At 29.7% G+C, this 15,073-nt stretch overlaps 1 protein-coding gene across 1 annotated transcript; it reads left to right on the plus strand.

The window, feature by feature from the left end:
* The first annotated feature begins 8,909 nt into the window (after window positions 1–8,909).
* On the plus strand, window positions 8,910–12,229 carry LOC111908095 (uncharacterized protein At1g32220, chloroplastic). Its single transcript, XM_023903940.3, has 10 exons — window positions 8,910–9,068; window positions 9,574–9,691; window positions 10,114–10,202; window positions 10,620–10,675; window positions 10,788–10,843; window positions 10,986–11,079; window positions 11,192–11,271; window positions 11,403–11,445; window positions 11,537–11,628; window positions 11,741–12,229. Exons 1-10 carry the CDS (start codon window positions 9,025–9,027, stop codon window positions 11,918–11,920), a joined length of 852 nt encoding a protein of 283 aa, XP_023759708.1. The 5' UTR covers window positions 8,910–9,024; the 3' UTR covers window positions 11,921–12,229.
* Window positions 12,230–15,073: the final 2,844 nt, after the last annotated feature.

Genomic DNA, 15,073 nt, shown 5'->3' on the forward strand with positions numbered 1-15,073 from the left:
ATTATTTTCCGGGGCGTTCTTTTGTGGTGTTAAAGTACTAAAATAATCATGCGAAGTGAAAAATGTATCTTCACAAACAATAATTGTATGCTTACCAAGCATACTTTCTCTTCTAAATGGATTCTCGTTCTTTTTATCGTTGACATCCCCTGAATTTGTCTATTTTTTTGGGGATGAGCACAAAAACCGAAAAATCAAACCAAAACCGAATTAGTTGAACCGTAATAACCGAACCATTTTTATAACCGATGGTTTATTTCGTGTTTTTTATTAACCAATAAGTAGCGGTTTGGTTTTGGTTTTATTGGATAACCGACCAATTATTAACCAAACCGATAGATTTATATCTAATTGTATATAAATTATAAATGGATAAAGTGAATATACCTAACAACCTTATATAAGTTTAGGTACCTAACCACATCATACTACGTAATTTTGTATCATATTTACATTGTAATCACTCAAAGTTCTTAAAATTCAACCTTGTAACTTGATTGCTTCCAAAATCTTTAGACTTTCACAATTATTTTGCTTCAAATGACGTCTTTCTATCGGAGACCCCCTGTTGGGCTTCATATACTACCGCTACAAATCAAATGATGTAAAAGGAATATAATGGTGAATGTCTGAAAATTTTGGAAGTAAATCAAGTTAAGGGTTGAAGTTTAAGAACCTTAGACAATTACAATGAAAATATAATGCAAAACAATGTAGTATAATGTGGTTAGGTACCTAAACTTATATAAGATTGTTAGGTATATTCAATTACCCATTATAAATTAGATTGTTAATTTAATTAAGCCCAAGCCCAATTAAATATTGAAAAAAAAAATCCACTAACCCTAGAAATGTTGATCATCCAATTACGCAAACCACATCTCTTATCGGCTAATCACATTTAGATTTCAGACATGCTGTCTTGCCAAATATATCTATCAAGATTTGAGAGTTGTCGAATATGTGTATCAATTACTCAATTAACGTGATCACATCGAGAAAGAAACAAAGACCAATAGTTCTTCAAGACTTCAAGGCAAGTTGTTTTTCACTTTATAATCTAACCGTTTGAACTTTTGATGTAGGTTGAAAGTTTTTTAATGCATTTTTTCTTTTTTGCTTTATTCTAATGTTTTTGACTCCTTGCGAATGACTAAATGTATTTTCTTGAATGTTTTCTCAAAAACATATATGTTTTGTGTGGTCTTGTTTGTCACTATAAATATGCACACAAACAACTCAATTGTAGTGATTATGTAAATTACTGAAAAATAATCAGATCTTAGATTGAAATTTTTGAAGGTGAGTTGCCATTATGATTTTTTTTTTCTGTGTTTTAAGTTGATTGCACCGTTACAAAACCAAGATAATGAGATTTAAAAACAGAGTTGAAGTGAATACAAATGCAAGCGTTTGTAATATTCATTTTTAAGCAATCTACTCTCTTTTTATATTAATGCACTTTCAACTTTTATATCATTTTTTATCGTTATGATTAACTGATATTAACGATTAACCGAAAAAAACCATTAACCATAACCAATATTATCCATACTTATTGGCTATCGAAATAAATTAACCGATTGTAACGGTTATGGTTCGGTTTTAACCTATAACTGAATCAAACCGCCTCATACATGCTCCTATATGTTTTGAAGGCGAGATAGAAATGAATTCAGTTGAATGGTGTGTATGTAACTCTTATATAGTAGCCTAATGATATATCTAAGTGCATTTCAAAACAAATGGCTTTGAATGGTGTGTTTTAGCCTATAATTGAATCAAACCGCCTCATATATACTCCTATATGTTTTGAAGGCGAGATAGAAATGAATTCAGTCGAATGGTGTGTATGTAACTCTTATATAGTAGCCTAATGATATATCTAAGTGCATTTCAAAACAAATGGCTTTGAATTCTTGCTCAAGAGATATACCACATAGCCACCACACTTTTCAAGTATAAGTCCCACTAAGAAAAATCAAATATTGAATGCATACATAATGTCTATCTCTTGGCTCAAACTACTTTAACCCACTAGATACGAAACACAATGTTGTGTATTGTAAACATACCGACAAGTTGTTTTCCTTTTAACAAAGGGTAGATTTTAGGAAAATTGGGTAATCTAACCATAATTAAATATGTATTTAAAGAAAATAATAAAAAAAATATTTTTGGCAAAAATAACCATCAATTTCGAAATCGATATTTCAGACTGAGAAAAAAATATTTTTTTTGACAACCAATTCCAAAAGGGACATTTTAGACAAAGAATTTTTTTTTTTTTTTTGACAAGAAATACATTTATTCTAGAATTCCGGACTAAAATTCCAAATTCTAGACTGAAATAAGATTTAAATAAAAAGTCAAGAATTTCAAAAACAAATCTGAATTTCAATGTACAATTCCAGAATTTCAAAAAAAAAAAAAAACTGATTTTTATTTAAATCTAACAAAAGGTTAAACAAACATAATAAGTATGAACTATATATGATATCACAACAAAAAAAAAAATCAGACATATAATTGTAAAGAAAAACTCGAAATGGATAGTAAAGAGATTTATTTGGACAAAAAATTAAAAACATAAAACAAAAAATAATTCCAAAATCCTACCTAATAAATGAAAATAATATTGCCACATGTCACTCTCTCATTAACTTTGACACATGTCATTTTTTGGTATTTTTGATTAAATGTTTTTTTCATTTGTCATTTTCTTATTTTTTATCTTTTCTTAATTAACATATCATATTTACACATCAATTAATAGTTACTTTAATTAAAAATAACTTATAAATTACAATATTACTACTCATATAATATTTAATATGTTTCCTTTTAAATTTAAATTTTAAATTTTAAATTTCAAATCTAAAATTTTAAATTTAAATAAATTTTTGTTTAAACTTTCATATTTAATTTTTTGTTTTATTAAACCCATATGACATACGAGTCTGACACCTAGTTTAAGGATAAAACCCGAAATTGGACATTCCGAGTAAATGGTAAATTTGTCAAACATTAAAAAAATTGTTATTTTTAATAAAAAGGCTCAGCGATTATTTCAATTTTCCTAAATTTAAATATACTTAATTAATTCTTCATTTTAAACAACCGTTCCATTACAATTACAAATATTAGAGTAAGTTACACGAATGGTCCCTATGGTTTAGGGTAATATACACGTTTAGTCCCTAATTTTTTTTTTTTTTAACTCGGAAGGTCCCTATTGTTTGTTTTTGTTATGTGTTTGGTTCATATTGTTTGTTTTTGTTATACGTTTGGTCCTTATGTTACCTAAAAATACTATTATTTAAATAGAGAAAAATAATTGGATAGGTAATGTAAGATGAAGGAGTGAGATTGAGGGTGTATTTATTTCAATAAATCAAAAAATTAAGGGCAAAACAGTCATTTTAGATAAGATAGTGACCAAACGCGTAACAAAAACAAATTACAAATATCTTTCGAGTTAAAAAAATGGACAATGACTTGATAGGGTAAGATACTTTTTGAAATGTATACATTTAGTCCTTATTTTTTTATTATTATTTTTTTTTTTGTAAAATAAACTCTTATACTTTATTTTTTGTAACAATGCAATCCTTATGACCGGCTATATCCGGTATACCAGTCACATACAAATTTTCTTTTAGGGAAAATGACTTGATATGGTAAGATACTTTTTGAATTGTACACATTTAGTCCTTATTCTTTTTTTTTTTGTAGAATAAACCCTTATACTTTATTTATATGTACACATTAGGTCATTTTTTTGCTGATGTGGAAGCATAAGTGGCACTAAATAGCAATTAATTAGCTTAGTCACCGGAGGTGGGTGATCCTCCAGCAACAAGAAAAGGGCGACGACCCTTCTCTTTCTCGTCTCTCTTCCTTCCGGTCGAACAACAACAGCCAAATATCCTTTACCTGTTGTGTTTCTCCGATCTGTCTCTCTTTGCCTCCATCGTTGAGATATGTTGTCAGAAAAAGAAGAAAGAACCGACGAGGGGGCTACCAAAACAGCTCCTCGCCACCAACTACCGTCTCTACTTCCTCTTGCCTCCCCCTTCGACCTTGTTGTTTTCGTCATCATTCTCCTTGCTACCAGTGATGTGTAGGAACACACAAAGGAGTCGCCGGAGATCGGGGTTCTCCCTCTTTTTCTTGATGAATAAAAGTTGGAAAAATCTCGTTGTGGATATGTGGATGCCACCTGGGTATTTCATTTCAACAAAATAAAAGAAAGGAAAAATGACTTGATAGGGTAAGATACTTTTTGAAATGTACACATTTAGTCCTTATTTTTTTTTTTTTTTATAAAATAAACCCTTCCACGTCAGCAAAACCTGTAGAATCCGGTGAAAAGGACCTAATGTGTACATATTAATAAAGTATAAGGGTTTATTTTACAAAAAAAAAAAGAATAAGGACTAAATGTATACATTTCAAAAAGTATCTTACCCTATCAACTCATTTAGGGACAAAATACGTAAATTATCCTAAACTATAGGGACTATTCATGTAATTTACTCCAAATATTATTATTTCACCCTAGGTTTATAATTAGGGATAATGACTTAAAAGGGTAACGAACTTACGACTTTTGTCACATTTAGTCACTAAACTTTATTTCGTTATCTATTTGTCATTGAACTATTGAAACTGTTCACATTTTACCCTTATGACCGGCTGTTACCGGTCATAAGGGTAAAATGTGAACAGTTTCAATAATTTAGTGACAAATAGATAACGAAAAAAAGTTTAGTGACTAAATGTGAACAAAATCGAAAGTTTGTTTCCCTCTAAAAAGGTCAATGACTAAATGTGAACAAACTTCCTATTGTATTATGTTTTAGCAAAATTATTTATTTTTGTTTAATTGTAGCAACATTTGTTGATGAAGAAATCTATGAAATTAAAAAAAAAAAAAAACACACATGAACAGTTACTCAAATAACTATCAGTGAACCAACTTACGATCCAAGTGGCAAGCAACACGTCAAACATGTACTAACTTATAATGCTATTATCGATCAGTAATTATGGAAATTTGATAACTAGTATATAGATCCTTCATCTATCCCATAAACAATGAAATGAGTATTAAATAAGGGTTGGATAGTCAATATAGTCGATAAGCGAGATCATTTCAGCATATAGTCTTTCTGAAATCTAAAGTTGATCGGGAATGGAGAATCCCTAAAAAGGTGGGGATGAGGATGGTATGGGACAATCCTTAGTTCCGTGAACCTTGCCCCACTAGATATTAATATATAAAATAAAACAAAACATATATTTGTAGTAAAACTTATAATACCTAAAATTTGATCCAGATAGCTTAACTCATTAGTAATTATGTGGTTGAAATTATATTTTTTCTTATTTTTTTATGTAATTTAACCTCATGTATAATTTTTTCTCCTTGGTTTATCTATTGTTACCTAAAATATCCATTTCATAATTTTCTTCTACTTGATATTTCTTGTATGTATTTAAATTTGGTAAAAAAAATTGTTTATAGTTTTTTATGCAATCTATGAATATTTTTATGATTTGTAAAAATTTTAATCTTATGTTGTTAAAATTGAAATTTAGAGTTTTTGTTTACTTAAAATTTTTTATATTAAAAAAAAAAACCCGAATCCCTATTAGGAGTGGGGATAATGATTTATTTATATTTCCATTGGAGACGAGGATTGTAACGATGATTGATGGATTGGATTGGGGATTGGGTTCTCCATTATTCTTTTCATCTCTATCCATATATCACAAATGTGTATAGTTTTGTAATCAGAAAAAAATAACTATAAAAAAAATCCATTTTATTTTCACATATTTTCCATTAATCTTCGGTGACTAATATTATTTTCAATTATATGCTTATTATTTTCTAGGGTGTTCTTATATGGTATTAAAGTAAAGTGAAAAATGTATTTTCACAAACAATAATTATATGCTTACCAAGCATACTTTCTCTTCTAGATGGATTATGTTCTTTTTATTTGTCTATGTTTTTAGGGGTGAGCATAAAAATCAAAAAATTGAACCAAAACCAAATTAATCTAATTAATCGAACCATTTTTATAACCGTTTGTTCATTTTGTGTTTTTTATTAACCAATAAGTAGCGGTGCAGTTTTGGTTTTATTGGATAACCAACCCATTATTAACCAAACCGATAGATTTATATTTATATCTGATTATATATAAATTATAAATTATATTGTTAATTTAATTCAGCCCAAGCCCAATTAAATATTGAAAAGAAAAATCCACTAACCCTCCCGATACTGATAATCAAATTTCGCACACCATAATCGCATTGAGATTTGAGACTTGTTGTCTTGCCGAATATATCTATCAAGATTTGAGAGTTGTCGAATATGTGTATCAATTACTCAATTAACGTGATCACAGCGAGAAAGAAACAAAGACCAAAAGCTCTGCAAGACTTCAAGGCAAGTTGTTTTTCACTTTATAATCTAACGTTTTGAACTTTTGATGTAGGTTGAAAGTTTTTTAATGTGTTTTTTCTTTTTTGCTTTATTTGACTGTTTTTGACTCCTTGTGACTAAATGTATTTTCCTGAATGTTTTCTCAAACAGTCAAACTCATATATGTTTTGTGTGGTCTTGTTTGCCATTATAAATATGCACACAAACAACTCAATTGTAATCATTATGTAAATTACTGAAACAGATCTTAGATTGAATTTTTTGAAGATGAGTTGCCATTATGATATATATATATATATATATATATATATATATATATATATATATATATATATATATATATATATATATATATATATATATATATATATATATATTAAGTTGATTGCAGGGTTACAAAACCAAGATAATGAGATTTAAAAACAAGAGTTGAAGTGATAACAAAAGGTAAGTGTTTGTTATATTCATTTTTAAGCAATCTACTCTCTTTTTATATCAATACATTTTCAACTTTTATATCTTTTTTTATCGTTATGATTAGCCGATATTAACCATTAATCATAACCAATATTATCCATACCCATTGGCTACTGAAATAAATTAATCGATTGTAATGGTTATGATTTGGTTTTGGCCTATAACCGAACCAAACTTCCCCATAGACACCCCTATATGTTTTGGAGGCAAGATAGAAATGAATTTAGTCGGATGTTAACTCTTATTTAGTAGCCTAATGCTATATCTAAGTGCATTTCAAAACAAGTGGCTTTGCATTCTTGCTCAAAAGGATAAAAATCCAAAAAATCCAATGACATGTACACGTGATATACCACATAGCCACCACACTTTTCAAGTATAAGTACCACTAGGAACTATCAATATTGAATGTATACATAATGTCTATCTCTTGGCTCAAACTAGTTTAACCCACTAGATACCAAACACAATGTTGTGTATTGTAAACATAGCGATAAGTTGCTTTCCTTTTAACAAAGGGTAGATTTTAGGAAAATTGGGTAATCTAACCATAATTAAATATGTATTTAAAGAAAATAATTAAAAAAAAAAAGTTCTTTTTTGGTAAAAATAACCATCAATTCCGAAATGGACATTTCAAACCGAGAAAAAAATATTTTTTTTGACAAAAAAGTACATTTCGGTCCATTTTAGAATTCCAGACCAACATTTCAGAATCCAGACTGAAATAAAAGTTCAAAAAAAAAGTCAAGAATCTCAAGAACAAATCTCAAATAATCTAATGTACAATTCTAAAATTTCTAGAAAAAAAACTGATTTTTATTTAAATATAACAAAAAATTAAACAAAATAGTAGATATGAACTATATATGATACCACAACAACAACAACAAATAAAAAAAAAAAATCAGACATTTAATTGAAAAAAGCATTTCGAAATGGATATTTCATACTATACGTAAGAAAAGAGATTTATTTGCATAGATAATTTAAAAAATTAAACAAAAAATAATTCCAAAATTTAAAGGTAAAACCCGAAATTGGACATTCCGAGTAAATGGTAAATTTTTTCACATTAAAAAATTGGTTATTTTTAAAAAAAGGCTCAATGATTATTTATTCAATTTTCCTAAATTTAAATACATTTAATTAATTATTCATTTTAAACAACCGTTCCATTACAATTACAAATATTATTATTTCACCAAGGATTATAATTATGGATCTCCCTTCCGACGTGTACCCTAGAAACGATTGAATCTTGAACTATTAAAAAAAAAAGATAATAAGAAGGGATAATTCCATATATGTTCTTAAACTTCAAAATATCATATTTACCCAGCTTAATTTCTTAATATCATATTTACTCTTCATAAACCTTCAAAATATCATATTTGCCCAAATCTTTTTTTATGATGTTTTTAATATTTTATAATCATTTTTCTATACCTTAGAGCTAATATAATAATTAAGAAATTTAACCATATTATCCTTACGTCTATGATAGTCTATGATAATAGAATGTAAACTTTTAAATTGTTGGAATATCAGTTTTTTGACAAACAAAAATATTCATCTTCAACTATTTTTATGGAATGTATATTTAAATTGTTTAGTTTTTGTTGTTGTTGATTATTATTATATTTTAGATGGAGGATATCTTAGATATTACAATTGCATATACGATATTTTGATATTTAAAAATGATATATATATGATATTTTGATGTTTAAAAATGACATATATGATAGTTTGAAATTTTATGAAGGATAAATATAGTATTTAAAAATTAAGTTGGATAAATATAATATTTTGATATTTAAAAATAAGGTATATGAAATTTGAAGTTGTTTTTATGAAATTGCAAACTGTGGGACAAATGTGTAACTTGGCTTTTCGCCTATTTTGGGTCGGTGTCTACTATAGGCAGAAATTAGTCCACGTGTATAGTATACGTGTCAGCATCTTCTGCTTGCCATCTGGCTTCTCTTTTCCTTCATTGTCCTCTCTTCGAAACAATCAGACTCCAGTTACTTCTCGATTCTCTGAATTCGTCCATCGAAAGCAACACTGATACGATTATTATGTCTCGTTTAATTCATTCCAGACTATCGCTCTCCAGATTATCGTAAGTTTTCATTCTTATCTGCCCCATTTCCCCCCAGTAATTCGTCAAACGTAAAGCCCGAAATGAGCCCCTATCAAAGCAGATCAAATGGGGTTTTCCCCTTTTCACCCGAGTCTAAAAACTCACTCTTTTTTTAATCAGGGTAGTAATTTATCGAGTTTATCTATAGTTTTGGATATGGGTTTAGATTTTTATAAGTGTAAAAGAAACCACATCCCTTGTAAATCGAGTGGGTTTCTTTTTCCCTCTTTTTGGTGTAATTACGGCAAGGATTAAATTATTCGGTGAATGTAGACTACGAAGGTAAATTTCTTGTAATGAAAGTCGCGTTTAGTGAAAACTAAAGGTAGTTTATGTTAATCGTTCCCTTTAGCATTCTCAATTTTGAGAAACGGAGTTTAATTGTGTGATGAAAAGGGCGTATTCGGAGTTTTAATTCATTCGTTCGTCGATTTAGCTTTACTAGCATTATTCTGAATTGCTTAATTTGTATGTAAAACTGTAGCAATACATGGGGTTCAATCGGAAGAGGAAGATATTTGTCAACGGAATCTAATAAGATCGATGAACCACTTAAAGTAGAGGATGCTGAGACAATAAATCCACCACCTGCGGCAGAAAAGGTTCTTTTAGGTTATATTACCATTGTTTTTGTGAGACCATTTTTATATATTTCTTCATAAAAGGGTGATAAGATTACAATACCCAATCTAAACAAGGATATTTAATGTCCAAATAGCACATAGTTTACAACGAGTTTGAACACTTGTCAAGTATCTAAACACCTCTGAAGAAATCGTTACTATTACTATCTTTTCATAATTACTTTAGGGCACATAAGTAACATTGTAATGGAACTCTTCCAAAAAAGGGAATGCTTCATTATTTAGGTATCTGATCTTGTTAGCAACTTGTGAGAGAAGTTGTTTACTTTTAAGATGTATAGTGAATAGAGTCTTGCCATATTGCATATGTATAGATGCATGTATGTATATGTATATGTATATGTATTAAGATTTTTATTTGTAATGTTCTTTTGAATCAGGTACTTGTGTTGGGTGGAAATGGGTTTGTTGGGTCCCACATATGCAAAGAAGCATTGGACCGAGGCTTGTCAGTTGCAAGCCTTAGCAGGTATCTTTAGTTCACTTAATATGTGTTCATTGATTCCATTTATGATTTCTTTTTTACCTAATATATATAGGGCTTAATGTGTAAAATAAAAGGAGAGAAGGATTATCTCTTAAGAATGAAGGGTAAAATAGTCATTTACTCTTATTCAGACAGTTCATTCAGTCAAAAAAAGAAACCGTCTTTGTTAATTCATCACTTACTCCATACAAAACTTCATTTATCCATATAATAGTTGATGCAAAAAAAAGTCCCTTAGATGTTGATACATTTGTCCCAATTTCTTTGAATTGATATTTGTGGATTAAGATATAAACTAGAAAGCATTTTACTTTGAAATGATCTCATAGTAGACAATTTACAATAACAAATTGGTGAAATTAGTATTGAAATTAGATGTTGATTAACTTTCTTTTGTAGATCTGGCAAACCATCTATCAAAGATCAATGGGCAAACAAAGTGAGTTGGCATCAAGGTATTTTGTTCATGACACATGATTCACTTTTAATTCTAATGCAAAATTATGGAAAATATAAATATACTTGTCATCTGTATGTATTCATATCTTTTGCTTGATGTGATTATAGGTGACTTGCTATCTGGTGATTCATGGAAGGAAGCACTCAATGAAGTCACTTCTGTTGTATGTATTGTCTTCTTAGTTCTTCTTCTTCATAAAGCTCCTTTTTTTAATATTGTCAAAAACTAGGGCACATTTTACATTTGGGCTAATTTGTGTTGTAAATTATCATACACATTTTAAAAATTCGGTTTAAATCTTTCAGATATCTTGTGTTGGTGGTTTTGGTTCCAACACCTTCATGTACAAGATCAATGGAACTGCAAACATAAATGCTGTTAGAGCTGCAGCTGAAAAAGGTTTAAACTAAATCCATTTTGTGTCTTTATTTAATTTACTTTTTTTTTTTATATGGTTACCAATCCATTAATTTAATTATAATCCATCATTGGTTATTATTATTATCTACAGGGATTAAAAGATTTGTCTACATATCTGCTTCTGACTTTGGTGTGATTAATTACTTGCTACAAGGATATTATGAGGGAAAGGTAATTCTTTTCTCAGGGTAAATTATGGAACTAAAAGGAAAATACAAACAAGGGCAAATTTGGAAAAAAATATATATTATTGTTCCAGTTTCGATTATTCACCTTTTCACCTACACATTTCTATAATGCAGAGAGCTACTGAAACAGAGTTGCTAACAAAGTTTCCATATGGACGTGAGTATTATATAATATATGATATATGATATATATGATATATCGTCTTTTTTCTTTTTTTATGACAATAACATTTTTAAATTTTTTTTAGATGTGATTTTGAGGCCTGGTTTCATTTATGGGACACGTAGAGTAGGCAACATGAAGTTGCCTCTTGGAGTAATCGGTTCTCCACTTGAGATGGTAAGTATGTTTTAGAAGGAATGGAATGTTTGATTCCGATGGAATGAACCATTCCATTCCTTCCCTGATTCCATCGACCGATAACCCTCGATAATAACTTATGTTAACGCAGGTTCTACAATATGCAAAGTCACTAAACCAGATTCCAGTCATTGGTCCGTTGCTAACTCCACCTGTGGATGTTAAAGCTGTAGCAAAAGTTGCTATAAGAGGGGCTATTGATCCTGTATTCCCTCCTGGAATTGTTGATGTCTATGGAATAAAACGTTATAGCCAACAGAAAGCTTTCTAAATTAACCGGATCTTTTTCCACATCAAGTTATTGATAATAGAGAGATCAGAATATTACTTCATACAGGTTAATAAAATAGATGAAATGATAAATGTCTTGCATTGTTTTAAACATGGGTAAGTTGGGTTATTATTAAAATCGTGTCTTTGGTCTTTTTTATATGTAAAAGAAAGGGGATATGAATATGCCATGCTTTGGGGGTTGCCACTACCCAATAAAGTGTCATTATCATGTTCAACATATTATTCTTTTGGTTTGTTAAATACTTAAATCCACCACCTGATTAAAGAAGAGATGATTTAAAGTTCAGTCCAATCGCTATCATTGACACCTTTTGCTTTTGTTCTTCCATTGAGGAAAAGACAGACGTCCACACTTGTGGAATTTATAGTGCATGAAGTTGACCTTTCATTACAGTTGAATTATAGAAGTTAAGGGGATATCGGGAAAATGGAATTCAAACACTATCTTTTACATCAACTTACATTATATTTAGGGGGTGTTAGCTGTTAGGGATTGCTTAAAACAACTTATGTTTTTCTTTTTCAACTTTTTTTTTTTTTAGTTTTGTAAAATGAAGTGTTTCTGAAAAATTCTTCTTTTATCAGTTAACGTGGTACCAAAAGACGATAAATTAATAAGTGTTTTAGTGTTTGGAAATTTTGATTATACATGTAAAATAACTGAAAATAAAAATAACATTTAATGTATTGCTAACTTTTTTTTCTTTAACTTAAAGTGTGTAATTTAGTGTCGGTCTTAATATATTAGAACAAAACAATTTATCAAAAGGTGTTTGTTAATGGTATCATAATAAACATTTTTTCTTTTTTGCAATCCAAGCACTTTGAATAACTCAAACACCTCTTGGCATTATAAAAACTAGGAAAAGGTCCGTACGTTGCACGGGTCATTCTTTTTAGAAAAGACCGTGAAAGTTGTGTGATGAAATTGAGAAACAATAAACAATAGGGACTAAAATTATCAAAACTTGAAAATTATATCGCCAAACTCTAAAAGCAAAAACATTTCTATTGAAAGAGTTCTTTTAAAAAAAAGACGGTGAAAGTTGTGTGACGAACTTGAGAAAAAATAAACAATAGGGACTAAAATTATCAAAGCTTGAAAATTATATGGCATTTTTAAAAAAAGACGGTGAAAGTTGTGTGACGAAACTGAGAAAAAATAAACAATGGGGACTAAAATTATCAAAGTTTGAAAATTATGTGGCCAAACTCTAAAACAATTCTTTAAAAAAAAGACGGTGAAAGTTGTGTGACGAAATTGAGAAAAAATAAACAATGGGGACTAAAACTATCAAAGCTTGAAAATTATGTAGCCTTTTTAAAAAAAGACGGTGAAAGTTGTGTGCTGAAATTGAGAAAAAATAAACAATGGGGACTAAAATTATCAAAGTTTGAAAATTATGTGGCCAAACTCCAAAACCAAAAACATTCCTGTTTGGTGAGGAAGATGATCAGGAAGGAGTTAAGAGAAAATCATGTGAAAGTGAATAAGTGAGTAAGCATTTGGGATAAAAGTGTGCAAATATTAGTCGACGATGAAAAATTGAGGGTAAAGTGTGAATTAGCTAAACAAACCGTGCAGTCTTGCAAATATATAAAAACAGTGTGACAAAAGTGAGAAATGAAAGAAAGTTACTGTTGAAACATGCCATGAGCTTTAATATATATATATATATATATATATATATATATATATATATATATATATATATATATATATATATATATAATGTTAGGTTTATTCGAAATCATTCTCTCGTCGAAGTAAACATGACAGGGGAAGATGATTTTATAGATGTATAAGGTCAAGTAATTACCAAAGGGCTTATAGCCTAGCGATATCATGTGTTGTCCTCCCTCCTTGAGGTTGAGGGTTCAAGTCTTGTCGTGGACATAGGTTAATTTAAGGTCTAGTTTAGAAGTATGTTAGATTTGCCGTTTCAAAATAATAATAATAATAATAATAATAAGGTCGGGTAGCAATGTGAAGGGATTCGATCCAAGGACACGAGAATTAGAATTGGATATTGCATGTGGAAAACAAGGAGTGAAATTAGGAGTTGTATTTACGACCATTGTCGCATTGAAAGAATTGGTTTTGCACGTAGACATGAAATTTTTGAACTTGGTAAAAACATCATATTATTGTTGAATAGAATATACCCACACAAAATATGTAAAATGATCTTGTATCATTCCAAAAATCACAACAAATTTTAACTTTTTCAAAAATAACCCAAAATCATAAATGTTTAGAAAACCATTGTTTCAAAAGTGTATTTCAGTAATCAGACTATCCTAAAATCCAAATAACATAAAACTGAAGGATGCGCATGATCACGCATTCGCCTTGTCACGGTCATTAGAAGTACTTGAAACAATAAACTGAAATTGTAAACCAAAGCTTAGTGAGTTCACCCAAAGTATCACCACACAACAAAACATATATAACTTTGCATGTTTGGTCCAATCAGTCATCAGACTAGAATACCCCTGGCCCAATCAGTCATCGGACTGGAATGCCAATGTACAGCGGGTCCACTCAATCATCAGATTAGAATACCCCTGGCCCAATCAGTCATCGGACTGGAAGCCAATGTACAACGGGTCCACTCAATCATCGGACTGAAATACCATCGGGTTCACTTAGTCATCGGACAAGAATACCCTTGGTCTGTTGACTCACATAGCAATAAAGCCTTAACCTCAATGCAACATGTCGACATAAAACAGATAACAAACATATTTAACAAACAGATAATCATACAACCAGTAATCATATGTAGTCCTACAGATCTACCAGTCTAATGCCTATCAGCAACTATCATATAGTAGTACAGTTCTACCAAATACTCAGTATATCATCAATCAGTATATAGCAGGATATCAATCCAATGGGTCGGCCTTGGTGCCTTTGGCCTACAAGTACATTGAGAAAAACTTACCTCTCCGTCTGAAAAAATCTCTGATAGAACACAACTCTAAATAACAGCTCGACAGATCACCTAAACACCAAATAATGACCGATCTCAAATACCACTCAAAATTACCTAAAATACCCTTGGGTCAAACTTGGTCAAACCCTAGTCAAAGTCAAAATCAATCCATACTCAAAAGTCTGATAGAG

This window comes from Lactuca sativa, chromosome 5 (genome assembly GCF_002870075.4).
Source record: "Lactuca sativa cultivar Salinas chromosome 5, Lsat_Salinas_v11, whole genome shotgun sequence".
Classification (NCBI taxonomy): domain Eukaryota; kingdom Viridiplantae; phylum Streptophyta; class Magnoliopsida; order Asterales; family Asteraceae; genus Lactuca; species Lactuca sativa.

Coding starts and splice junctions, on each gene's coding strand:
- LOC111908095 (XM_023903940.3), top strand. CDS start 9,025: ATGTCTCGTTTAATTCATTCCAGACTATCGCTCTCCAGATTATC. Junction 10,203..10,619: donor TCAGTTGCAAGCCTTAGCAG/GTATCTTTAGTT, acceptor TTTCTTTTGTAG/ATCTGGCAAACCATCTATCA. Junction 11,446..11,536: donor AACAAAGTTTCCATATGGAC/GTGAGTATTATA, acceptor AATTTTTTTTAG/ATGTGATTTTGAGGCCTGGT.